At 57.8% G+C, this 23,594-nt stretch overlaps 1 protein-coding gene across 4 annotated transcripts in view; it reads left to right on the forward strand.

Moving 5' to 3' along the window:
• The first annotated feature begins 5,153 nt into the window (after positions 1-5,153).
• The window catches only part of NFIC (nuclear factor I C), a 141,539-nt gene continuing 123,098 nt past the window's right edge, over positions 5,154-23,594 (forward strand). The window contains exon 1 of one of the 4 annotated variants that reach the window (XM_074978062.1): positions 5,154-6,187. In XM_074978062.1, the coding sequence (XP_074834163.1) occupies positions 6,185-6,187 (3 nt within the window). In that variant the 5' untranslated portion in view covers positions 5,154-6,184. Of the gene's footprint in view, positions 6,188-9,756; positions 10,349-23,594 lie in introns of those variants that run through there. The other 3 variants (XM_074978064.1, XM_074978063.1, XM_074978061.1) reach the window with 3 other exon arrangements.

Below are 23,594 nucleotides of genomic sequence, written 5' to 3' on the forward strand. Positions count from 1 at the left end.
ATTGTTTTTTAAAAGATTGTGCTGAGATTTCTGAAAAATATCAATCTACCTACCTTTTTTACAAATGTACAATTAGAATATATATTGCAGAACTACATAAATATATGTAACAGAGGACCAGATCCAAAAATCTACTGATCGTGACCATTGATATAATATAATATAATATAATATAATATAATATAATATAATTCGAATCCTGTAAACACTCATCAATAAGGCTTAGTTCTAAATCAATCAGTGCTTAAAGTTAAGTCCATGTAGGACCCAACCACTAATTTTGCAGTTGACTATAAAATGCAAAAAACTCTGCTGGTGAAAGTAATTGAGGTTAAAGTTCTCTTTTTGTCAGGTAAATCCAAGATCTCCAATGTTGATCAGAAGCAAGCCTGGTCACATAGCAAAATCTCTCAATCTGGAGGAATTATCACAAGCAGTTTTTGCTGGCTGGCTGTTTTCTGATATTTTCTGGTTTCTGGAAAAGCAGTAGGAATGAGAACTGTCTCAAATTTCCTGTGAAAATAAAAACTGCCCGCAAATGTGCAGAAAAGAATTTGCAAGAATCTCTTTTTTGATTTTTATCAGAATTCCCCAATAGTAGGAAATTTTGGAATAGACATAAAGGTGGTTAAAATAATATGTAAATACAGGGGCAAGTCCACTTACAATTTTGCAGAGTCCTTCACTCCTTTTCATCTAGATTTTGAACTTTTCATGTTTTTCAATCAAAGACAAGCACACGTGTATACAAGAATACAACGAAAAAGGAAAATAGTTGTATAGCTAAGACTTACAGACATTCAGCCAACGTAAGTGATCAGAGCTCTGTTTACTTCGTGATTTATGTAAGTTAAGGATCTGGTCCAAAGAGCTCTAAACGTTAATGGCTTTTCCAGAAGCCAGCAAAGGAAGAATATTGCTCCTTAGATTTAATCAAACTGCATACAAATTATGCAAATTAATCCAGACATGAAAGTCCCAAAACTTCTCTACCACAGTCTCATTTCAGGGATCCAATTTCCCCCAATTATCACTTCGTATGTAAGTCTGTGACTTGCGTGGCAGCCGTACACTGGAACCAAGAGTCGAATTCTACCACAACTGGGGACAGCGCAAGAGCGAGGGAGACGCTGCTATTCTGAGAGTAAAAAGTTGCTGGTGACTGTGTTGTCTTCCCCTGGGTGATAAGGGAATCGGACACAGCAGCTCATTACTGAAAAGGTGACTGGGTGCATTTTGCTGAAACCAGCATCCTGACAGTTGACACAAGAGTGCTTGTCCCTATAAATAAATCGGGAGATCCCTCCCCGCACACACTTTTCTTTAAATAAAGCTTTTGACAGGGATGTTGTCCCAAACACAACGTTTTAACCTGGATCTGAAGTGCCTCAAAATTCAGGGGATGCTTAGTTCTGAGGGATTGATTTGGTCTCTTAATGGGGGGGAGGCAAGAAAGTAAGACAAGGCCCTGGGCTTCCTCCATTTTGTAGAACCTTCAGAGCTAGTGTTTCGGCCTCGTGCTCCCAACCAGCACAAGTGCTAGCTATCACTTGGGGGGATTTAAGTCGTGCGTAGGCTTTGCACATCAGTGTCTTTATTTCCATGTAGATCCCATTTGGGGAGTTGTCTCAGAGGTGCTCTGGAAAAGAAAAACTGGTTCTGATTTGACCCCTCACCCTGTGGCTGCTCTTCATGTCCATCAGCTAACTGAACAATGTAGTGAAGCCGGGATAAAAGCACATCCAGAAAGAGGAGACCCCCCCGCCGACCCACCCAAAACATAAATTTGTTTATTTTAAAGATGACTTGCAAAGATAAATTAAATCGGGCTCATGTCTGTTTCTGCTGCCTTAAAGAAGGCTTAGAAAAGGATTTTTGAAAAACATGTTCTCATTTTGTCCGGGGATTATACATGAGTAACTAAGGGCACAGCTACTTGCAGAAGGCCTGTGGCTCACAGGGGAGCTAGTGGCCTGAGCTGACAGAGAACTAGACTTGAACAAAGCCCTGGAGTCTGGCCCTGCTTCCTGTTCCATGTCCATGGGACTGTTCATCATGGCAGGTACAATCAGGCACACACATACATTTTTGCAGGATCAGGGCCTTAGATTGTAAGATCTTTGAGACGACGACTTTCCTTTCCTGATATTTTCCCTGCCTTTGTGCATTTCCCTCCAGGTGCTACAATTACAATCGTTAATATATTTATATGTTAGAGCAGGTCAAAAACAGGAGAGGGGAGAATTGCACAGACATATTTTCAGTTTTTTCCTCTCTTTTTAGTCAGTATCTATCACTGCATCTCCCTCACTGTGGTTTATGAAATCTTTCTAATGGGTGGTGAGGGATGTTAATTCCTATTTGGCCTGTCTAAAGCCCTCTAATACTTGTTCCCCTCTCATACTTGTGCAATAAGGTCTCTTTGATGATCCAGTACAGTACTCCCAGTCTTCCAGTTTAGGGGTGAAAAGGGCCCACTTTTGAATAATCTGACAATTGTTTAACAATAGAGGGAAATGTGGGGGAGGAGGAAGAAACATGCTTTGCCAGTCCCGATTATACACCCCGAGATGCAGACACAAGAATCTGGCAGAGATCCATGCACCAAAGAGGAAAAACCAAAACAAAATGGGAAGGGCACGACCCCATTTCTTTGCCCGCTTTGCAGATATCTTTTGTATTTCCCTTCAGACCCGTGGACCCACACTATCGCTAGCTGGTCCCTACATTTACATGTCGTGGGGATCCCAGCCTGCCAGCAATCACAAGTGCCACCTCTTGTTTACAATCCTTTCGGCTTATGCGCTTCAAAAAGCCAGCAGTTATTAAAAACACCCTGTCCATGTATTTCATGGCACACCTCTGCTGATACAACCTTGGGAACTTTCAGAACTGCTGAGTACTTTCCCTTTATGCCTCAGATTTGGCCTGAGAACAACTACGATTTATTAAACCAGATTTGTGTGGTGTGGAGGTGAGAACATCAATTTTGATGCAAAACCAAAAGATAATGAAAGTGCCCAGCATAATGAAGTCACAATTTTGGGCTGGGCTTCCAGGAGCCACAGTGATACAAAATAATAATATAAAAACATTTTGGGAAGAAATTCAAACTTCTAATACTCTGCCCAGCACAACTCCTAAACCACTGAGTCAGAAGCATTAAGAAATTAGCAAGTTCTTTTCAATATTTATTTTTTCTTAGTTTTTTTATGCTAAATATATAAATTAAAAACTATAGACTCCTTAGCAAAGCAACGGTCACTTTCAGATTTAATTTGCATGAGACTTATTTAGTTGGGACAATACAAATTAATTACTTATTTTAACCATGAGGTTGTTTATACTCACAACAGGGAAGTGCTTTTTGTTAGGGAGCAGATGGTGATTTAAAAAAAGTTTTACAGCTGTAAATATAAATGTTTTTGGATAAAAAGTAAAAGCAAAATTAGATCTTCATTTACCTAAGGCAAAGTCAGTGATTGACAGACCACAGACAAATTGAACAGCAATAAAATATAGATGATATCAATACACAGATTACTCCATGCAATATACATGATTTTATTATGTGCAGTGTGTATTTTTATGGGCATGGTGTGTGTGTGCATGCATTAATCTTCAGAGTATACATACATTACCCCTGTTAAAAATTATCATTATTCTCTGATCTATTTTGCACCAGAAAAAAATAAATGGAAGAAAACTCTAAAATTAAAATATTACAAAATAGTGCCTATGCAGCCTTCTGTAATTTAAAAACAAAAACAAAAGCAAAAACAAGCTATTTAGTCTGTTTTACCATTTTAGGATTTTAACCAGAAAAATAACACTAGATTATGGTATATTTTGTTAAATATGCCATATGTATTAAATATAAAAATATAAACACACATTTAACCGCCACAAACACTAAAAAAAAAATCCCAATTAGTTCCCTTTATATAAAAAATTAAAAAGCTTTTGCTGGTTGTACTACTGCAATAGAAATATGTGTTACAAACACAAGCCCTTGTCAGAGAATTCAGCAAAATTATGTCTTTAAAATATTTCACTATCACTAGACCTTTGTAAATTACCATAGAAATAAATAAATATGGATGTTGGTGCAAAATAGGGTTTTAAAATATTTTTTAGTTACAGCTAATATTTATACAGCTACGGATTAGTAAACTCCAGACTGAGAGACAGCGTTAACTTTTATACTATAGCCAATGTGTAACTTCACAACCCAACAGTCGTTTGGCCAACCCAGTTAGCCTGCTGTTAAAGTTATACCATGGGGTTGAAGATAAGTCACTGATCGCCTGGGAGTACGATGAACCCAGCTGGCCCCAATGGGAAGTTACCCCCCAAAAAGGAGCGTTCCTCTGAGTTAAATATTAAGAATTTTAGGAACATTCAAATGCTCATTAATTTAAAAGCCATAGCAAATCAGCAGTCAGAGATGAAAGTGGAGTGACAGACTCCAGAACATCTGGCAGATGATTCCAACCAAAGAGTCACTTTTTCCTCCTCACTCTGGTCTTTGTACCCACTCGGTGTGGTGTAGAGGAAGAGGAAGGGTGCCTGTCTTACATGCGCCCCACTTTCCCTTTTCTTTGCACTTCACAGGCTGCACAGGGGGCCTGTTTTTCCCAAGTAGCCCAGGGGAAGTCAGTGACAGCTGAGAACAGGCCTCTAGCAGCCTAGAAGGGCTGGGTGCACCCGCAGGCCTTCCTGGCCTCCCTAGCCAGGCTCCCTCCTTTGCTCCTGCCCTGCCAGCCACTCAGAAGTTGGAGGGCACGTTTCAAATGAAACCACTTGCCCGCTGGTGCGTGGCAGGCTCCTGCCCTGCCCGGCCTGAGCTTCATTGAGTTCATGGAGGAAGACAGTCGTTAATGTTTGGTGCTGTATTTTCACACGCACACACACGCACACACACAGGCAGAGCTTTTATTCAAGGGGGGGGATCTGCTGGGAACTCGGATCCAGTGCACCAGCCTCCCTTTTGACAAGGGTGTGTAGCTTTAAGAGAGCGATGGGGAGGGCTGAGCAGAGGGGGAGGGGTGCCCTGATGGGGGGGGGGGGTGAGGGCGCTCTGTGATGCACAACTCTCCAGCTGGCCTGACAGTGTCACCTCTACAGCAAGGGGGTGGATGCCGCCCGCCCCCCATGTCACCAGCCCCGCAATCCCCGCCGAGGTGCCTTCGCCTGCACAAAGCTGGCGCGTCTCTGCGGCCGGGCGCGCACCCTCTGCAGCACGCGCAGGTGTGTGTGCGCCCGGCGGGGGGTGCACGCCCGGTGCGGTGACACGGCGGCTCACACGCGCACACGCACACTCACACTCCCCCTCCCCCTCCCCCCCATGGCTCGGTCTCGCCTGCGGGCTGCTGCTGGGATGCGGGCACAGCCCGGCCCCGCCGCCAGCCCGCGGCCCTACCAGCGCGGCATCCCGGGGGCTGCGCAGCGGCGCCTCTTCTCCCCCTGGGCGCGTGGCGTGGGGGGCGAGCGACCCCGTTCCCCGCCCCCGCCGGGAGAGGGATCCCCGCGCGGCTCTGCCCGGTGTCCTGGCGAGGGGGAGGAGGAAGAGGAGGAGGCTGCGGAGCGGCGGGGGGAGGAGAGAAGGGGAGGGGGTGCCGGCGGGCGGCTGCAATCCGGAGCGGGGCCTGTCCGGAGCTGGGGAGGGGGGGACCTTTTATTTTCCATAGCCGGCCCGAGACAGAGGCAGCGCTGCCTTCCCCCAGCCGCGGGGCCGCCATCCCCGGCCAGCCGCCGCCGCCCGGCACGGAAGAGCCTTGGCAAGGTCGCTCCGCCGGAGCCTGGGGAGAGCCGGGAGCGCGGCGGCGTTTGCCCGGCGCCCGCGGCCGCCTGCGCGCCACTCGATCCCGCTTGCCAGCCTCCCGCCGCGCCGAAGAGCGAGCCCGTGCGGGCTGCCTGACAGTGTCTGTGCTCCCCACCAGCCCAGCCCCTGCCAGCCCACAACAGTCCCACACACGTGGAGAGGTGGGGGCATGGCCAGCCCCAGCGAGCCGGAGCCGGAGCCGGAGCCGGAGCGGAGCCAACTCTGAGGACACTCCGGGGGTTTTTCTTCCTCTCTCCTTTGGTTGGTGGAAAACACAAATCGCAGAATTTTTCTTTTCCTCCCCCCTGCCCCCCCCTTGGGCTGCAACTTGGGCCGGAGCCGCGTTAATATCCCCGGGCGATGGTAGGTCCCTGTCAGTTTCATTTTCTCTTCTGCCCCCCCGCGCCGGTGCGGGTACCAAACACCAAAAGTTTCGGGGTGGGGGAGGAGGCGGGGGGGGGGGCGTTGTGGCTTGGCCCGGACTGGCAAAGTCTGTGCGTGGAGGCCCGGGGGGAGGGGGCCGCCCTGCATGAGCCGTGCGTGGGGCTAGGCGGGCGGATCGGGACCCCGGGCCTGCGCGCTCCGGGCAGCCGGGGGAGGGCGGGGGGGTGCAGAAGTGGCCAGGGCCGGCTCGGGGGCAGAGCCGAGCGCTGTGCTGGGGGCAGGGCGGCGGCGTGAAGCTGGTTGTGGCTGGGGAAGGTCCTCGGGCGCTCCTCTCCGCCCCCTCCCGCCGGGGCAGAGGCGGAGGGAGGGGTGGGGGACTCTCCGCAGCCCAGGGCGGCTCAGCAGGCGAGGAGCTGGATGTAGCGGAAAATGGCCGCTACAAAGGGGCGGAGAGGACTGCAAGCCGCACCGACTTGAACTTGGCAGTGACGCCCAGCAGCGGCGCGATCCAGCCCCGGCTGCGCACCCTGCACGGCTGTCCCCCTCCCCCGGGGCGTTTTCGTGCCCACCTGCCTGGGCTAGCCCGGGTCTGCCCGACAGGGCCCGGGGGGGACGGAGCGCGATTCCCCCCCCCCCCAGCCAACTCCCCCGCCCCCGGCCTGCGCGCCAGCGGCAGAAGTAGCTGCTGCTCTACGCAGCGGGCAGCCCGGCCTGCCAGCCCCAGCTAAGTTGCAGTTTGCGAGCTGCGGGGAGGCGGGAGCCCGGGCGCGTGAGCCGGGCCCCAGGCCACCGCCTTGCCGGCCAGGGCTGCGCCCGGGCCCCTCCCCGCCCCTCCCCCAGGGTCACTACAAGCAGTTCTGGGGCGGCCACGGCGCGGTCCGGTGTGGATGTATTTTTACCCCTCCCCCCCAGGTGCTCCAAGCAAATCTGCTGCCCCGGCCCGGGGCCGCCCAGCCGCTCACCCCGAAGGGCTTTTCTCTCGGCCCCACGCGAGTTTTCTTAGTGCCCAATGCCGCCGGGGGTGGGGGTGGGGTGTCTCCGGCTGCTCTGCCCCGGCCGCGAGCGGGGCTGGCGCGGGGGCGCTGCTGCGGGGTTCCCGGGGTCGGGGGGACGCGCCCCAGCAGTTGTACCCGCGCAGAAGCCCCTGTGGCCTAGGCGCGGAGAGCGAGGGGGTGGGGGAGCCGCGGGCCGGCGTCTGCGGAGCGAGCTGCCTGCTGCAGTGGCTGGGTGCTGGGCACAGAACGTCTCACCGCAGGGCCTCCTCGGGCGGGATCGATCCGAGCCGGTCTAGGCCTTGAATCCCTTCCCGGCTGCCTGCACTGCCGAGGGCAGCCCGGTGCCTCCTCCCCCGAGCTTGGCGGCGGCTGCTCGCTCGCTCCCCGCCGACCAACTTGGCGGCCCGGAGTGTCTTGGGGCGTCTCGGGCGAGCCCTGCTCCCTGCGGGCGGAAAACCGAACGTGCGGAGCGACTCGCAGGGGCTGCCTCGGAGCTGTCATGCCGGGAGAGGCTCGCGGGCACTGTCCCTGGGGCGCGCCAGTGTCCGGGTAAAACAAGGGGCTGTGATTTAATTAGGCTTTTGAACTAGCAGGAAAATAAGGTGGCAAAGGCGCGACTCCGTTCTGCCCGGCTCGAGCACTAAGGAGACGCTCCTGCCTTTGCGTCCTGGAGAGGGGTGTAGTTGTAACCTGGGTAGCCCACGGAGAATGGGGACCTGCCTACAACTCAGAGCTCAGCCAGGGCTGCAGGGGGGCGCTGCCTTTCAGAGCCCTCTCCAAAGTGCGGCTTAGCCCGTGGACCCGAACCCCCGAGAGGGACGTTTTGCCCGGGCCCTGGAGGACTCGGTTTCGGAATTACGCAGCAGGGATCCCCCGGGTTGCTCTGTCCGGGCTCGCTCCCCTCTCGCTCTAATTACTGTGATTAAAGCCTCCCGAAAGGTTTGGTCGCTGTGGTGTGGTTTGGAGCCGGCTGCGGGGCTGGGCTGGGCGCTGTGTTTCCTTTGGGGGCTGCTTGTTTTGAGGAAGGAGGCGAAAAGCGGTTTCTAATTCGGACCGGATCCGCTGCCTTCCCCCCGGCGCTGCGAACGCGGAGCTGACCGACGGGCCGGGCTGCGGGAGCGGAGTATCTTGGCGGTGGTTTTCAGCCGCGGTTTCGCTGCGTCTCGCCCCGCGCCCCTTCCCGACGCCGAGTGGCACCAGGAGAAGTTGCGCGCTCTGGCTGCGGCGAGGCGAGGGCCGGGGAGTCCCTGAGGCAGGGCAGGGCAGGGCAGGGCGAGCGCGGGTAGTGCCCGGCGGCGGCTGGACGGTTGCTGGGGGGCACTCGGAGGCAGAGCGCTCGGTCACGGTTTCGCATTGGGGCTGCTTCGGAGCGCTGGGGGCGCGGGAGGCGGGTCTGGGTTTAGCTGTCAGCGGTTTTGTGGCTGTGCCTGGGCCCCGCGTCGCTGGGGTCGCTTGGGGTCTCGGCTCTTTCCCTCCGAGCTGGCGGCGGGGTCGGAGGGAGGAGGCCGGCCGCGGCTGACTAGCTCCTGGGTGGTTCTTGTTTTGTCTACGCGCCCTCAGTCCAGATGTTAACAGGAGATTCCCCCCGACATAACATGGGGGCGGGGGACGAAACCTCCGGCCATGCCCTCCCTCAGCCCCTTTTCCAGGGGGCACTGACCCCCCCACAGCAGTGTTCCTCGGCTGTGTGTGTGTGTTTATGTGCCTGTGTATGTGTGTGTGCTCTGTGTGTGTTTCCGTGCCTGTGTGTGTGCTGGTGGGCCTGTGTGTATGTGCCTGTGTTTGTGTGTACCTGTGTGTAAGTGCGTTTTGTGTGTGCCCGTGTGTGTGTGTTTATGTGCCTGTGTGTGTGCTGGTGGGCCTGTGTGTATGTGCCTGCGTTTGTGTGTGTGCCCGTGTGTGTGTGTTTATGTGCCTGTGTGTGTGCTGGTGGGCCTGTGTTTGTGTGTAGCTGTGTGTAAGTGCGTTTGTGTGTGTGCCCGTGTGTGTGTTTATGTGCCTGTGTGTGTGTGCCTGTGTTTGTGTGTGCCTGTGTGTAAGTGCGTTTGTGTGTGTGCCCGTGTGTGTGTGTTTATGTGCCTGTGTGTGTGCTGATGGGCCTGTGTTTGTGTGTATCTGTGTGTAAGTGCGTTTGTGTGTGTGCCCGTGTGTGTGTATTTACGTGCCTGTGTGTGTGCTGGTGGGCCTGTGTGTATGGGCCTGTGTTTGTGTGTGCCTGTGTGTAAGTGCGTTTGTGTGTTGGCCTGGGGGGCAGTGAACGCGGTGGGGGGAGATGAGCGTGGCTATCTAGACATGAAGTTGGGGACATGTTAGCAGACCGGTGTGACACTCGAGGGTCTGGGAAGCGGGTGTGAGTGTCCGCGTGTCCCCGGCCCAGTGAACCCCCACGAACCCATAGCCCTGAATCGCCCGCGTCCCCTTGGGCTTCTGCCCGGCGGAGGGACACGAATCTGCAGTTTAGAGCCGCTGGGCTCTGTGCGGCGCCCCCCGGCCCTGGCTAGTGCAGCTCCTGGCCCGCGAGTCGCCGGCCCCCGCCAGGGACTCCCTCTCCCCTCTCCTACCCCGCCCGCACGGCCCTCCCGGGGCAGCTCTGCCCTGGCGCGGCCGCAGCCCTCGGCCGAAAGGGGGATCCTGCATCTTTAAATGGGATGTAATATTTTGGGATGGGCTTTTTCATCACGTCACTTCATTCCTCGCTCCTTTTTTTTTTTCATTTTCTCATTCTTTCTTCCCTCGCTCTCGCGTGCCTCTGTCTCCAATGGAGCGGACTGCCCCGTAACTCCCCGGGCTCTCCCCTTCTGCCCCCCATTTGACCGGGGGGGTCTCGCGGGGGGCCGGAGATCCTGCCCCTCCCCCCACTTTCTGAGGATGGTTATTTTTTGTCCTAAATTTTAGTCTGCTTTTTTTTTTTATCCCTGTGAAAGTTGGATCTTTTGCTCCTTCTTTTTTGGGGGGCCCCCACCCCGCCGCCCGCGATCCATCTCCAGGCAAGAGAGAGACTCCGGAGAAGGAGCGGGCGGGGGGGACCCGGCTACAGCCTCTGAAATGACTCAGTAACTTTTGCGCCTTGGCTCGCTCTCTTCTGCAATTGCTCGGGTTCCCAGGTCGGCTCGGGATGTATTCCTCTCCGCTGTGCTTAACGCAGGTAACACTCCTCACCCCTCCCCCGCCCGCCCGGCCCCAGATCCCCTTCGGCGGCCCCCCCTTCGCCCCTGCTTGGTTACTGGCTGGCCCCGAGAGAGACGGGCTTGCTCTGTGGCTGCCGAGCAGGGTGGGATCCTTCGCTGGAGTCATTTCTCAGCCACCATTATTAGTGCAAAATAGTTTTGCAGTGGGGGGGAGGGCGGGATTTTGTGTGTGTGTGTGTGCGCGCGCGGGCGGGCGGGCTCTGCAGTCGAGGGACGATCAGGTCTTGTCATTTGTTTTTATGAGGGCGGTTGGGGGTTCCTGCGAGGCGGTGGTGGGTTTTTTTTTCACTCCCCGCCTGGCGATTCCCCTCTTCCCTTTCCCCGGCTTGGGTTGCGCGCAGCCGGGCTGCGAGTGCGGGTTTGTGTAATGCGGCGGGAGGCGGGTGGGTGCGGGGCGCGGGTGCCCTTCGGGGGGGAGGGGGGAATGGGGGTGTCATTAAACAGGGCGGCTGGCGGCTCGCAGGCGGCTGGCCCCGGGGCACGCCTGCCTTCCCGGCACTTCAGGGGAGATAATCAGGCTTGCTTTTACCCCTGGCCTGCGGTAGCACACTCGGGGCTCCCCTCCGCGCGGAGCCTCACAAGTCCCCGGGCCGGACCGGCGGGGAGCGCCGCTGGTTTTTCTGCGAAATGAGTTAAACTTTGTCCGAAGTTGGAATCACATGGGCTCCTTTTTGTCAGTGTGTGAGTGTGCGCGTGTGAGTGTGTGTGTGTGTGTGTGCGCGCGCGCGTGTGCTCTCCGGAGCCACTCTGGGCGTGCGCGCGCGTTCTCTGAGGGGGATCGCTCTGCGCAGGGTGGCGAGTGTGTGTTAGGTCCCCAATATTCACGGCGTGTGATCTGTGTGTGGGATTCTGAGGGCCAATATTCTGGTGCATATTGTGTGTGTTGTAACACATTCATTTTGTGTGGTACTTTATAGGATAACCTGTTCCTCTTGGGCGGTTGTGTTACTTTAGGTGATGAAATAGCCTCTGGACGTTGTGTATTTTTATGTGCAGGTTATTTGCAAGGGGGTGGTAAGGCTCACTGCCTGTGTTGTGCATTGTGTCATTAAATAGTCCCTCCCTGCGCCTTGTTGGAGGGGATCGCTGTTGTATGAGTTCAGATCCCCTTGGGTTATAACATACTGAACACAGGTGTTACCGTAGAGGACAGCACAGTCACCCTGTGTTGTGTGTGTTAGTTCATAAATTATAGGCTGCACTACATGGGTATGAGGTTGTTAAATTCTGTTCACAGTCGGTGTTGTGTGTGTGTATTTGACAGGAGAGACTATTCCCTGGTTATGTTGTGTATTTCCGTTGGGGGCTCTGTGAGTATTGCTGATTTCTTTGTGAGGCTAAAATATTCACTTTACCTGTTTCTCCCAAACTCGGCAGAGGCAGGAGCAGGCTGCGGGGGGGGTGGGGTTTGGATGGCTTCTTCTGTCCATATTGATTTTTGATATGTATTTAATTATTGAGCAGCCAGCCTTCCCTTTGCACTGGCGTAACCCTTTCCCTGCTGCTGGGCCAGCTGGCTGCAGCCACAGGAATCTCTTCCGCCCAGTAGTGAGAGTCTGTTCCAGGTTTGGGAGCAACACCAGAAGAACAGTTCACGTGCCGCCCCCTCGGCTGAGTGTGGGTCAGAGCCCACAGATCTGCACCTGGAGGAGACGGACAACCCGGGAAGGGCAGGAGGACCCCTTAGGTTTAGCTGACTCCACAGGAGGCAGTACTTAGGAACAGGCTAACCTCCCTTGTTCTAGCCCCATCCCCTATGCCAAATTTGCCAGGTATTACACCTGCCTGTATCTGCGTCTGGCCCCTGCTACGGGTGTTCGTATTTCTGGGAGGTTCACAAACCTTGTGTCTAAGATGGGCCTCAGGCTCCTGCCCCGGGACCATGGCAAATGTCACTGTCCCCCACCTCCCCGCCTTTTGTAAATAAAGTAACGGAGTTTGCACAAGGCCTCATCTGGAAATAGAACCCAGGGGTCCCAGCTGCCACACCTGCATCTCCTCCAGTCAGCCAGGTTGCCTCTTGGAGGGAAGGTGCCAAATCTGTGTTCTTAACTTTGCCGGCTGCAATCAGTGCTCTAACCGCTAGACCACAAGCTGCTCCCCACCTCAGGAAGGGGACCCCGGCAGCCCAAGAACTGCAGCCGCTGTGTAGCCCGCTGGCAGAGCGTGCACCCCGCCCCTCGCCAGAGCTCTAGGGGGACAGGTCTGTGGCTGGGATCACAAGGGCCTAGGTTTAAAGGCTGCTGTTGAGCCACATGGGGGGAAGATGGTGTGTGGTCAGTTAAGCACATGTGCGAGCAGCTGAACCCTTTCTGAGGGTTAGACTTTGTAACCTGCCAGGTCCTTAACCCAGGCCATCGTTTCTCCCCACCTCCCCTTCCCTCCAGGGAGCTATTGCTGGGGGACAGATGCCTGGGGGAGCTGACAGTGGGCTTCCACCCGTCAGTCTCCAGTGAGAATCTAGCCCAGTGCAGCAGGGACGCGCACCATGCCCATCGGGAGGGACTGAGACAGGCCACGAACATAAGCTGCCATCCATTGCTCGTGGGGCTTAGGGAGCTGCTGGTATGGGCCGAACTCCTACCTGCCCTCCCCACCCCTGCACTGATGAGATGGACCTGGCCCAGGTCTGGCTGTGCAGGACTCCCTACAGCCAGCATACTCTGTCCTCAATCATGGGCTGGCAGAGTCCTGGCCAGGGAGGGGGATCAGGAACAACAGCTCTGGGATTGTCCCTTCCCTGCCAGAGCTTGTCCGAGGCTGGCGCTCATAGACTCTGAGATCAACCCAGCAGCACCAAAATAGCCCTGGCAAGGCACCACCACCTACTGCTGCGCTGGCCAGGGCTCTGCAGTGCTGTGCTTGGTTCTGATCCAGACGCGCGATGACGCCAGTGCACTCGCTCCAGCTATCTCCCTTGCTGGGGCTTCCCTCCACTGAGACTCAGATTCACCGCTGTCCCGACGCAGGGAGGGAAGGGGCAGCAGCAGGAGCTAGTGGTTAGCGCAAAGCGCTCTTGGCACTGCAACTAATTCCTGGGGTGCGACCTCCAGCCAAATATTTCTCCCTCCTTTGCCTTGGTTTGTCCATCTGTAAAATAGGAGCAGTGATAATAACCTGCCTCCACCGAGGGTGGAGCTGGGAGACTGAATTAATAACTGCAAAGTGCTTTGAGATCCTCTCATGGAAGGGCCTTAGATGAGCAATTTATTATGAGTGCAGTTGATTGTTGGGAGTGCAAGGAGCCCTGGGTGTGTGCAATACGCTTGGCCTACAGAAGCCAGGAAGCATGTGACGTGCTGTTAATTAGGATTATTTTATTATTATTATTTCTGGTTGAGTCCCTTCATCTTCTGGTTTTCCATAATGCGGGACTGGCGCAGCTGGGGGTTGGAGAGGTCACTTTTGTCGTGACTTTCTAAAGTTATTTCTGAAGAGCAAATGTTTCTGCTTTGAAATCCCTCAGTGGCACCAAATCACAGCCCCACCCCACCCTCACCCCACGTTTCTGGGGAAGAGTCCTCCAGTTTAAGGGCAAAGGGGCCCACTGTGATCTGCCTCCTCCACAGCATGGGCCAGAGACTCCACCCAGCAGTTTGTGCACCGTGGCCACATCTGCTGTGGGCAGCCACCCCTGACCATGTGCCCTCAGTTGCCAGTGCATGGTGAGTGTAAACTGTGTGCCAGGCTGGGGTAAATGGCCAAATGCAGCGCTGGAGAAAATGTTCACCTCCGGTGTTAGCTCCCACCGTCTTATTCCAGGTCTTGGCCTCAGACAGGCTTTTCACTGGCCTTAGAGGGCCCTTTATGAGCTGTGCTTTTCTCCCCTGCTGTGGGTTTGGTCCCATCTCAGGCCCGGGTTCCATGCTGAGTGTGGCAGAGCTGAGAGATGCTGGTGGGATTTCAGAGAAGGGCAGGCGTCAGGTGGAGGGTCCCACAGGGCTGAGTTGGGAGTAAGGTGAAATTCAGGCCCAGAGTCGCATTCAGGTGCAAGGCTGGAGGGGGCTGGATTCTGGTTCTGGGTGGATCAACCTCTGGTTTGTGATGAGAGCCCAGAAGCAATGTGAGCCCAGGACAGCCCTGCGTGAGGATTTAGAGTGCCCTACGGAGGGGGCGCTGATGCCTGAGGTCTTTCCCATGTGTCCTTGCTACAACTCTGGGATACAGACCTGGGCCCTGCAGCCACATGGCCTTGCAGACTCATTCGATAAGCTCCCACCTGCTGGGCGCCGTCCCACCTTGGATAGTCTTATCTGGGTGGGGGTGGGGCGGGAGAGGTGCTTAGCTGTTGGGCCCTTCTGGCCTCATTCCCCAGCCTGGGCAGGGGTTTCTGGGAGGCAGCTGGACCTTTAGCTCCACTCACACCTGGGTTCTGCAGCTTTACGGCCACTGGTCCCATTCATGCCTTCAGGACAGTGACACCTGATTTACCCTGGCATCAGGCAGAGAACCAGATCCCCGGGTGCGGGTATCAGTGGAGGAATATTCCTCCCTGGGAGGGAGTGCCGTGAAAACTCACTTCACATAACGCTCAGTCGAATTGTGCTGGAGAATGACTTGGCAGGGCTGGTGGCTCAAAGCCCAGGTCGGAGAGTGCTGGCTGGCTGGGCGCCAGGGCCCTGCGGAGCTGGGCCCTGGAGGTTCCAAAAGGGGAGCGCTGGCACCTTGTTGCCAGGGGAGGGCAGACGAGATGGGGGAGTCGGTAGGGCAGTGAATTCCAGCCTTGATCTCCGATCATGTGCTGAACCATGAGGAGTAACTAGCTAGGAACTCGTGGGCTGTGTGTAGTGGGGACAGGACGGGAGGTTGCAACATACTTTCATTTCTCCCATCTGCTGCACATTGTTTGGGAAAAACAATGGGCCCTTCTCTAGATGTAACCTTCGCCTTTCTCTCGCTCATTCAGGCTGCCACCGCCTGTGCCCACCCTCCAGCGTGCAGGACACCGCTGGCTGGGGGCCCGGCCATGTTTCCCCGCTGGGCTCGGCAATGGCTTAGCCGAGGATTTGGCTCCTTCTGCCCGTTCTAATTTTAAAACCTAGGTCGATAAAAATAGATCCCCTTTTGAGTGCAATTTACAAACCCGGATATGAGCAGAATCACAGGCAGCAGAGCAGGCAGGGAGCTCAGACCTGGCACTGGGGAGACGAGTGGTGGATCAGCATCATGGAGCTGGCAGGGTCTTGCATTGCACACGATGGCATACAGATGCCTATGTGTGTGTGCACCAGAGCCACCGTCCTCTCTCAGGGTAATTCTGTGGACTCCCAGGGAGCTGGGGCCGACTGGACTCCTCTGTGAGCCCTTTTACACACGGTTCCTTTAAAGCCACCGGCCAGATCTGTTTGGATTTACAAACTGCGTCAGTTTCGATGGACTCACAGGAGAGCTAAGAGCAGACTTGGGCTCCATACATTAAATTATTAACCCTCATCTGTGTTACCAAAATACCGTTCAATAATTAATGTGAGGCATCTAATTTTCTTTTCCTCCTCGCTGCGGTTGGTTTAGTTGCAGCATTTCACTCAGCCTGGCCAGGAAAACAGGCTCCTCTCTCGGCAGCCTCAGCTTCCCCTGTGCTGGCACCACACTGCAATGGTTGTGGGTGGAGAGATTACATTAAGATAAAGAAACTGCGTCCAATGACGTTTGGGGGGGAATCAAGAGAGTGTCTCTCTTAGTAAGGGATTTTAATGAACAAAATCTCACAGCTGGGCCTGGCTGAAGGGACAGTGTCTCTTTAAGGGCTGCTGGGAACTGATAAACAAGGTCTGTGGCTTTATTTTAGGGCTGGTCACAGGAGCATTCTGGGAGCTGTAGTTCCAGTGGCCGCAGTGGACCAGCTGCCTTGTGCTGCGCCCTTTCTCTCTGCCCAGCAGCTCTGGCAGTTCAGCCAGTTCTAAAATTAGAGCTGGGCCCCAGCAGCGAAATCAGGAGGCGGATCATAAATAAGGGAGGTGGGAGCGGGGTGCCTGCACCAGGAAATGCAGCAGTGGCAGCGAAAGAGAGGAACTGGCCTTGTGCAGTGGTCCCTCTCTTTTTCCATCCATGGGTGGAATACATTTTGCTACCTGCACCGAGGCATGTGTAAGTGTGTACCACCAATACAAACACACGCTGGCGGCTGTGGGTGCTGTGCCAATCAGCTGGGTGGCATTTGAATCTCTGCAGGGCAGTCCCCCCAAGCTCTCTGCAGACCGTGCGCCAGTTTTTCCCCTCTGTGATGGTGGAGGAGGGCCTGACTGCTGTTTTATTTTCCCCTGGCTTGGCTGGGCTTTGTCTGAGAAACTCTGGCAGACGGGGGGTGGGTGACTGGCGTCCCCAGGCGCTGGCAGAGCTCCGCCTTGTGCTGGCCTGGACCCGCCGGCCGGTCATCTGTGGCGCCTGGCGAATTTGTGAAATTGCGTTTGCAAGGACCTGGGGACCTTGGTAGGAAAGTGCTCATACCAGCAGTGAGCCCCATGCAGGATGGGCTGTGCTGGCCGGCACCTTTACATCAGCTTGCCTGCACCCACCGGTGAGGTGGTAGGGGGGTAACAGAGCCGATGGTGCTCCAGGCTGGGGATCCGCTGGCTAAGTAGCAGTGCAGCAGAAGAGGACACGGAGATTTAACTTAGGCTCCAACCTGACTCACTCCTGCCCACCAACAAAACCCTCTGGCCAAAGCGGGCAGTGGTGGTGGAGCCCTGAGCTGAACTGCCCAGCTGGTCAGACATCAGGCCCACTCACTTTGCAGTGTGGCTGTGGTCAAACCACTGTATGCCACTAGTCCTCCAGCGCCGGCCCACAGTTCCCTGCTGTGCCCCGCAGGCCAGAGGGTTCTCCCACAGCAAGCTGGGGGAAGGGAATTACCACAAGCCTCAGTTGGCCGCAGCAGGGTATGTGCCCAGGGTATGTCCCAGCAATAGGCTGGGCAAGTGCAGTGCCAGTGAAGGCCCAGCCTTGGGCAGGGCTTTACAGTGGGGCTGCTCCCCACGAGGCCCCCCTAAGCCGTGGGCTCACACCTGGGCACTACGCTGTGAGAGGTGGGTTTGGTTTTATTCACCCTGGGGCCTGTGGTGGTGGACAAAGACTGAGCACCCCCAAGCAGAGGGGGCCAATGCATGGCCCCTGAGGTCCCAAACAAGGCCCCAACTCAGCTGGCTCCTCCCTGCTCACCACAGTACCAGGTGATTCGGCACTTCCCACCTGCCTGCCTGGCCCACCCCAGCAGCATGGCCTGAAATGCATGGGGCGGTGGGGCCCGAGCAGCAGGCTGCCTCAGGAGCCAGGTGAGCAGCTACCCCTCCTCCAGCGCACCAGGGAATGGCAGCGCTGATGCTGCTGGCACTTCTCCAGTAAAACCAAGCCCCCTGGTGTCACGCCCTGTGCACACTCATAGTGAGCCAGCCCCTACCCTGAAGTGTGTCCATCTAAACAGACCAGGCCCACCAAGGGAAACTGAGGCACGCAGCCTTACAAGCCAGCAGAGGGGCTGAACCCCTCCGAGTGCCCTCCCCCAAGACCAGAAGCTAACCTGACCTTACTCAAACCCATGAAACCCAGGCCCACATCTGGCCCTGCCCTCCTCAGCACAGCTTCCAGGCAGACGGGGGGTGGGTGACTGGCGACCCCGGGTGCTGGCAGAGCTCTGCCTTGTGCTGGCCTGGCCCCGCCGGCTGGAACAGGCCAAACCAACCCCCTCAGGAGCGCAGGGCGGGTTGTGACCTGGGGCTGAACTCTGCGGCTCTGGTTCCCTCTAATTAGAAGGGGCTCAGCAGAGTCCGGCCCTCTGCGTCTGAGCCCACGCCCGGCCCAGGCGCGCTGTAGGCCTGTAATTTCTCCGCGGGCAGATCCGACCTGGCCGGCCGGCCGGGGACTCTGCTTTCTGGGTGTCTGCTGTCCGCAGGGCTACAGCAGCTCCCCCGGGCTTGGGCAGCGCCAGGGACAATCGCTTCAGCGCAGTGGGGTGCGCTCAGCCGCCGCCGGCCTCCCGGCACAGGGCACCTTTTCCGGCCCCGCTGGTTCTCCCGCGCGCCGGCCCTGGCTGTGCAGCGGGGTGGACGGACAGCCGGGCGTCGCGAGAGGGGAGGGTGCAGGGAGGGCCACCCAGCTGGGCGGGGGGCGGTGCAGCTCCCGAGGGCTCCCAACGCTCAGCCCCGCCCGCCCAGGCACTGCCCCCCATTTGAGCGCCGGGAGGGGGCTTTCGGTGCACCCCCTTCACAAGGGGGGCAGGGGCGGGACCTGAAAGCAGCAGGGGCCGCTGGGGGCGGGGAAAGGAACTACTTCCCAGCCCAGCTGAACGCCCCCAGCCCCGGGCAGCACGGAGCCAGCCAGTCGGAGTCGCCGGAGCGGACAGATCCCCTGGTACCCGCGCACAGCTGGACTCGGCTCCCCTGCAGTCCTACGCCCGGGCGTGGGGCCCGTTGGCAGGCCGCTCCCTGGCCCCGCCAGCCCCAGCGCTCCCAGCCGGGCTGCAGGTGGGGCCGCCCCGAGCTGCCCACTTGGCGCCTCCCCGGGCCCCGACCCCCAGCGCAGCGCTTAAGGCCCCAAAGGGTCCGACGCTCTCGTCCGCCTGCGTAGCGCCCGGGAATCCCTCTCCCCAGAGGCGCCGCCGCTAGCGGGTGGCCTGGATGGGCCGGGGGTGCTCAGGGCTGATGGCCGCAGCTGCGCCAAGCCTCCCCAGGCGCCTGTCACGGCGCTGGCCTATCAGGCTGGCCGGGGCACCGCGGGCCAGACCCTGATCCCTCCCTGCTCCAGGCCCGGGCAGAAATCAGGGGAGAGACTCCCCCGTTATCCCCGTCCCCTGGCAAGCTGCTCCCCGCCCGGCTTGTCACTGCGGCCCCAGCCCTGTGCCGGGGCCGGGGATACCGGCAGGGCCCCGCTGACCTTGTCTGATCTCCAGGCCCGGGGGGCGCGGAGCTGCTGTGCCGGTCGGGGACTTTGGACACCCTGGAACACGGAGAGGGGCGCAGGTCCCGCTGGCAGCCGAGAGCCGGGCTGCGCTGGTGCCTGCGTGTGCCCCTCGTGCTGACCGGGGCTGTGGCAGACCCCAGCAGTGAGGGCCCAGGTGGCCTCCTCCATCCATCCTGCTCCCTGCACCGGCTCAGCTCCCCGCCTCCCGGGCCAGCCAGAGCAGGGGCTCCGCGCGGGGGCGGGGGCGGCCCGACGGCTCCCTTCCCTCTGGCAAAGCCCTGCTAGGGAATTTGGCCTGGGTTCCCGCTCCCCGGCCTAACGCAAACCGGGCCCACGTTTGTGGCATGGAAAATCCTGCGCCAAGGATTGATTTATTGACCAGCGATCTCTCTCCCAGCGCATTAACGCCCGTGGCTCCCGCCTCTCCTGCCGGAGCCCCTCCGTCCACTGCTACTGCGGGGCTGCCGTCCCCAGGGAAACGGGGGGGCAGCTCTTTCCACAGCTTTTCACCCCGGTCCTGCGAGGTGCCGAGCGCTGGGGGCTGCGAGCCCAGGCTTTCCTGCAAACGGGCATCTGGGGCGCAAAGTGTCTTGCTGTCCAAATCCCACGCCCTGGGGGCGTCTGGATCCGGTCACATGTCAGGGGAAGCGGCTCGTTGGAGTCCCTTTCCCTCCGGCAGCGGCTGGAGAGAGAAGAGAAGTTGGGTTTGACCAAAGCCTGAAAATCAACGAGGGGAAACTTCTGGGAACCTTTTGGGGAGTTCGCTGACATTTTTCACACCTCCAAAAGCCCCACCCTGCTGCCGTCTGTCATGGGCCTGGCCACTGAGATTACTGACTCGTGGTCTGTCAGAGACTCTGCGCCCCACCAGCCCCTCCAATGTCTGCAGCAGCCGTGCCCTGCAGCTGGGCAGGCCAGTTTGGTAGCTTGCCAGCTTTTTCTCGGTAGCTTCCTATCATGGCGTTTTCGGCACAACGCTGGGCTGAAACTCCAGCAGCTTCAGCTCCCCCTGCTCACGGGGGAGACAAATCAGGGCTGGATGGGCTCAGCCCCAGCCGTGCTTGCCTGGCGCTGGGCCCCTCGTGCCTTCCCCGGTTTCACCTCCCGCAGGGCCAGCGAGACAGTGGAGAGAACTGTAACGTGAACCTTTCCAAGGAGGGCTGTAAAATCTCCGCTAGTAACCTGTCGGCCTGGGCTGGAGCGCACCGCCGGGCGCATACAAATGAGGCGGCGCAGCTGAAAAGTGCCGAGTAAAGGGTTTTCTGATGGAAGTGGCCGTGCATGCAAGATGCTATGGGCGTGGGGGGGAGGGGGCTGGAGAGAGTGTCTGAGGCAGGCGGCAGGATGGCGCGTTTGTGTGCAAGGGGTGCGTGCACGAGGGAGTGTGTGCGCAAGGGCTGCGTGCACGAGAGGGTGTGTGTGCAAGGTGTGCTCGGGGGCGTGTGTGTGTGTTCCTTGGAGGGGGCAGGCGGGGCGCGTGGCGATGCCCGGGCCCAGGCTGGTGCGAGGAGTGTGTGCAGGCTGGTGCCAGGGGAGGGAGCGTGCACCGGCCGGGTGGGTGCGTGTGCTCGGTGATGAAGGGAAGCCTTGGGAAGCTCCCATCCGAATGCTCATTGCCACCTACCTGGGCTTTGCAGGCCGGAATCGCTTGGTTCGGCCCCTAGCTGCGAGCAGGAGCAAGGCTCAGTGCGGCCGGGGCCTGTGGCGGCCCCCCTGGGGCCCGGGGTAGGTTTGCTCTTCCCATGGTCCCCCAGGGGGCCTGCCCGGGCGGGGGAGTGGGCACTGTGTCCCGCCGGGGCGAGGGGCGGAGCAGCGGGCAGCCCGGGAGGGGCGCTGTGCGCCACCAACGGCGTGTTCCGACACACGCGGGTGGGGTAAGTCTCTGCCGGGATCACTGCCCCAGACAGACGGCAAATCCCCACCCTCCGGGGCGCATCCGGGAAGCTGGAGGAGCTGGGAGCCGCTGAGCGGGGCACGTCTGAGCACAGCCGCTGGCTCCGGGCCCATCCCGCCTTCCCGCCCTGCCCTACAGGGAGTTGATTAAACAAATCTCCTTAATTGCACCTGGAGAGCAGCTCGCAGGGAAAGCGAGGGAAAATCCCGGCCGCCCCGGGATCAGCCGCTTTCCCAGCCCCGGCCCGCTCTTTTCCTCCGGCTTCTCCTGCAGCAGCGCCCGGGGTGCTCGGAGCTGGGCGTGCAGAGGAGACACGGTCCCGGCCTCGCCCGCGCAGCGCCCCCGCTCGGGTGGGAACGGCGAAGGCCCTGGCGCGCAGAGCGCCGGCAGAGCTGGGCTTAGCCCCCGGGCCGCTGGCCCATTGCACCGCCCTGGCTCGCCGCTGGGACCCTGGGGCGCGGAACTCCGGGCCTTGGGCAGGTCTCCGCGCTCGTTTCACCCCGCTGGGCGGCGCCCCGGCTGGCGCAGGGGGCACAGATCTGCCCCCTCCCGGGGAGCATCGGCGCCGCCCAGCTCCGGCCGTAGGCCTAGCCCGTAGGGGAGGCTCCTCTGGAGCCGGCGGTGGGGAGCACAGCGTGCCTGTGGGAGCAGGAGCAGCTCAGCTCTTCGCCGGCGGCCACTGCCGCGCACAGCCCGCGACAGCCCTGCCGCTGGTGGTTGCTGTCCTGCGCCGCTGCCTGCAGCCCGCATTGTCCTGGGCAGTGGCTCCCTTGCCTGGCCGCCTCCCCTCCCGTCTGCCTGCAGCCAGCTCTGCCGCTGCTCTGGCCAAGCCCTGGTCACCAGCCCTGCAAAGGCGCCGGGCCCGCTGGAGCCCCTGTGCAATAGAAGCGGAACAGGCCCAGGGAGGTGCCCTGCCCTGTCCCTGTCCCTGGGGGCCCAGGGAGAAGGGCTGGTGCTGACCCCTCCCTCCTCAGGCGGAGGGCAGGGGCCCAGAGCTTTGCCCTTCCCTGAGCCACCGGCCCAGGAAGGACCAATGTGTGAGAGTTACCCCAGGGTGAGAGCTGCTGGTGGCCCCCATCTCTCTAGGGTCAGATTTCCCAAAGGTCCTAAGTGACTTAGGAGCTGAACTCCCATTTTCAAAAGTGATTTAGGCACATAAAGCCCAGGTTACTAAATGAATTTAGGTGCCCAAAAATGCTGATGGGAGCCTAGTTGGATTTATTACCCCGTCCTCCAGCAGGATGGGTGTCTCGGGTTGACTTTTAGTGGGAGTTAGGTACCCAAGTCACTTAGGCACTCATAAACTCCGCATTGTACTTAAATCCCTTGCAGAGTCTGGCTTTGAGCCTCACAGAAAGTCAGTGGCTCCTGAGCGAGCTGCCGTGGTACAAACTGCTAGGCAGACGTTACTGCCTGGGCCCTGACGCCTGCAAGGAGGCATCCTTCAGCCTTGGGTCCTGGAGGCAAAGCTACAGGCGCCCCTCACTGTGCAGACGTACCGTGGGAGCTCCCAGACCTTGAGCCTGGCTCTCCAGCTTAGGCCGCCTTGAGCTCGGCAGCTCCCCGGTTCTGGGCCAAGATGCTGGTTGTCTCATGCCAGGCTCCAGATCTGGTCCCAATTTAAACCAGAGAATTAGCTGTCCTCTCTTGGACTGTCTGACATGCATCATATGCCAGCCAGCAAGCAGAGGCCCTGGCCAGGCCCCTGCCCTGAACAGAGCTGCTGGTGCTGAGGGCAGAGGGAATTTCTTGGCCTTTGGAGGCTGACGAGGGAGCTGGGGCAGGGCGGATGGGAGGGAACCACACATTTAAGGTACCTATGGGCTGATGGGGGACAGCTGCGCCAATTCAGGTCTGCCCTGCCCAGTTGAGTGCTGCACCAGATAAAGCAGGGTGTCAGATTCACTTTTGTTGGAGCTTGTTGCCAGTCGGTCTCTGTTCTTGGCTGCGGGATTTGCTGGGGAGATGTTGGCTGTGGAGCGGTTGATTGTCGAAAGAAGCCACAGTGGACTAAATTCTGGTCCCAGTCAGCAATCTGGCAAACCCTTCCTGGAAGACTCTGGGCTGCGCCCATTGGAGCAGTAGGCCTGGTGCCTGGCTTCATGTGCTGCGCCCAGAGCTTTGTCCTTGCCTGAGTCGCTGGCCCAGGAAGGACAGATGTGTGAGAGGTGCTGATGGCCCCCATCCCCCTAGTGTCAAATTTCCCAAAGCTACTATGTGACTTAGGAGCTGAACTCCCATTTTCAAAAGTGATTTAGGCACATAAAACCCAGGTTGCAAAGTGAATTTAGGTGCCCAAAATGCTGATGGGAGCTTAGTTGGATTTATTACCCCCCCCAAGCCAGATGGGCATCTCAGGTTAACTTTTAGTGGGAATTAGGTACCCAAGTCACTTAGGCACTCATAAACTCCAC

The sequence above is a fragment of the Carettochelys insculpta genome, chromosome 27 (assembly GCF_033958435.1).
Source record: "Carettochelys insculpta isolate YL-2023 chromosome 27, ASM3395843v1, whole genome shotgun sequence".
Classification (NCBI taxonomy): domain Eukaryota; kingdom Metazoa; phylum Chordata; order Testudines; family Carettochelyidae; genus Carettochelys; species Carettochelys insculpta.